General features: G+C 45.3%; 1 protein-coding gene across 1 annotated transcript in view; it reads right to left on the bottom strand.

Annotated features, from left to right (window-relative positions):
- LOC107678949 (uncharacterized) overlaps positions 1-2,494 on the bottom strand; it is a 22,240-nt gene extending 19,746 nt beyond the window's left edge. The window contains exons 1-10 of the mRNA XM_016474347.1: positions 2,455-2,494; positions 2,215-2,364; positions 1,876-2,129; positions 1,679-1,782; positions 1,421-1,539; positions 1,129-1,296; positions 812-1,011; positions 406-518; positions 155-261; positions 1-38 (exon numbers count right to left, since the gene is read on the bottom strand). The exon at positions 1-38 is cut by the window's left edge and continues 133 nt beyond it. Of these exons, the coding sequence (XP_016329833.1) occupies positions 1-38; positions 155-261; positions 406-518; positions 812-1,011; positions 1,129-1,296; positions 1,421-1,539; positions 1,679-1,751 (818 nt within the window). The 5' untranslated portion in view covers positions 1,752-1,782; positions 1,876-2,129; positions 2,215-2,364; positions 2,455-2,494. The remainder of the gene's footprint in view (positions 39-154; positions 262-405; positions 519-811; positions 1,012-1,128; positions 1,297-1,420; positions 1,540-1,678; positions 1,783-1,875; positions 2,130-2,214; positions 2,365-2,454) is intronic.
- Between the last annotated feature and the right edge of the window lie 6 nt (positions 2,495-2,500).

The following is a 2,500-nucleotide window of genomic DNA, read 5'->3' as shown; positions in this document are numbered from 1 at the left end:
ACCTTCTGTTCACCAGTTAGAGAGCCAAACACGGCTTCCTGCGTAGCAAGAAAATGCACTGTTACTTCTGTTAGGGAAGGAAACCACACTAGATTCAAGATCATCACTGCACACAGAATTTCTGGCAGCAAGAATAATTTGAACTCTGTTTTACCCTAGAGAGGTTGAATTCTGCCAAGTCAGAATAAGGCACATAGGTGAAAAACCGACCAAGGTTCAGAACCAGCCAGTCAGTGTCATTTTGGACACCCTGTTTGCAGGCTAAAGAATTTAGAAAAAGCATTGCATTGTTTAAGTTATTATGAAAACAACAAAGCTGAGTGTTGACATTCATCTAGATTCATTCATTTAGCAGGCATAGATTTTAAAGCAAATTACAAATGTGAATGATGCAAGGAGACATACCAGGCTGACTGATCTGGTGCACAGACTGTTTGAGGTAAACTACTAGATTTGCAGCAAGTTCCTCTCTTCTTTTGACAGGTACTTGTAAATAAGCCACATTCAGTCCTCTAACACTGTGAACAACATGAGAGTCACTAACATCCTGATTCTCTTGACATCTCTTTAATAAATATTTACCATATATTTATTTAGACAGCAGATCATCTTTATAAAAACAAACTGAAATGCAATTTGTGACAAAAACCACTCAAACAAAATAATCTAAGATATGTCCTTAATATATATTTAACCTGTCAAAATTAATCTTAGGCCTGAGTAGTTAACCAGCAAATAAAGGCTACTATTGTACTGAAAGAGCTAGTTTTAAATCAAAACATTTAAAGAAATAATATATAGAATCACTCACATCATATGGTAGTTGGTGCAGTTGATGTCAGCTGTGACCTTAAGCAGCATTTCTGCGGTGAAACTGGGGAGGACAGGGATGAGCTTCTCGGTGAACCACACTTCCCAGTCATGAGCCACAAATTCCTGGAACTTCAGTTCAATGATTACGAAGGTTCGGTTCATCATCACGTCTCTCACAGCCGGGGTGATATCGGGAATCTGCGGGGACAAAACACCGGGAGTGTGAATGGCACTGCGTGAAAGTAGCGTTCTTCGGGCTACTCTTCATGGCTTCCACACGCGGCCTCTGTCAGACACTTTGACTCATTGACTTGCCTCAGGAGATGCGGTTAGAGCCGTCAGAAACTCCTCCACATTCTTAAAAGCGTTGCCATTCTCCAGGCGGTCGAACACAGCGTCGATCTGATTGGTGTTGTTCAACGCTCCGGAGCTCAGTGTCAGTTCAGCTACTTGGCTAGGGCTCAGAACCTCCAACGATGCAAACTGAAGCACAACATGGACAGCAGATGATATATAACAGGTGAGGCCGTTTACTTACAATTAAAAATACATTCATAAAATAATGACAATTCACATGGGCAACTGGAGCAAGCCAAAGGTTACTCACGCTGGAGAAATTTTCATTCAGCGTTTGCAAATCCTCCAAGGTAGCGTAGACGGAGAAGTTGCCAAAGTTCTTCTCCAGCCAGTCAGCGCTGCTCGTAATATTGGCAAGACAGGCAGGATCTGGATTGAACATTGGGGGAATTAAACAGAGCACCATTGAACTGGCGAAACACCCGTGACAAGCCGAGACGCAGAAGGATGCCTAGGGAACTACAGCATGACGGGTGGCAACTCAAGACATTGATAGGGCTTAAAGTACCTGGTAGGTCATCTCTCGAGAGGAAGGGATGGACAAAATCAGTGAAGACGACCCGTTGTTGTCCCACCTCCATGAGGGACGCTTGACGACTGAGAGCCTGCACCCTAATTCGGGAAAGATCGTCGGCCGTTACGGATTGCTCAACTCCACTCCCCTGACTACCACTTCGGGATTTACAGAGCACTGAAGATACTTACACAACTTGGTAGGTGTCGCAACTAAAGTTCTTGGAGCTAAGGCAGAACAGGAAATCACTGGAGACTGCTGGCAAGAATGGTCTCAGCCTTCCCTGGAACCAGTCGGTAATGAAGCTGACATCTGTAAGTTGTGTGGCATTGAAGTTGTTGACTTTCACCTCTCCAATGGCATCGAGAATGGCGCTGAAGTTGTTGACTTTCACCTCTGCAATGGCATCGAGAATACGGGACTCAGGCTGATGGTCACTGAGGTTCTGTGAAAGCAAAGGGACATATCTCAATGTAGAGCCCAGAGACAGCACTTCATCTCCTGTTCCGGAAAGCAGGGGTGTCACTCACGCTGTTGGAGTACGCTGACAGAGCAGCCTCCAGAACTCCCGCGACTTTCTGGATGAAAAGCTTCCACGTCTCTGCGCTGCTGATCACGCTACTCGGCTCCTTGCAAGTCAGCAGCGTGACGAGGGCTTCAGAGGACAGGGATGATGCAACCTTTAAAGAAGTGGACAGATTTGTGCAGTCAGAGAACCAGGACTCTTTGCAAAGACAGGCATTCAGGTGCACCGTTCATGGAAGACTTACTGAAGAGCAGGCATAATCAGAGATGCCGAAGTCGCACAGCTGATTC

The sequence above is a fragment of the Sinocyclocheilus anshuiensis genome, unplaced genomic scaffold (genome assembly GCF_001515605.1).
Source record: "Sinocyclocheilus anshuiensis isolate Anshui unplaced genomic scaffold, SAMN03320099.WGS_v1.1 scaffold2286, whole genome shotgun sequence".
Classification (NCBI taxonomy): domain Eukaryota; kingdom Metazoa; phylum Chordata; class Actinopteri; order Cypriniformes; family Cyprinidae; genus Sinocyclocheilus; species Sinocyclocheilus anshuiensis.
Note: the sequence above shows the minus strand (reverse complement) of the source record. Positions and strands in the feature narration are given on the sequence as shown.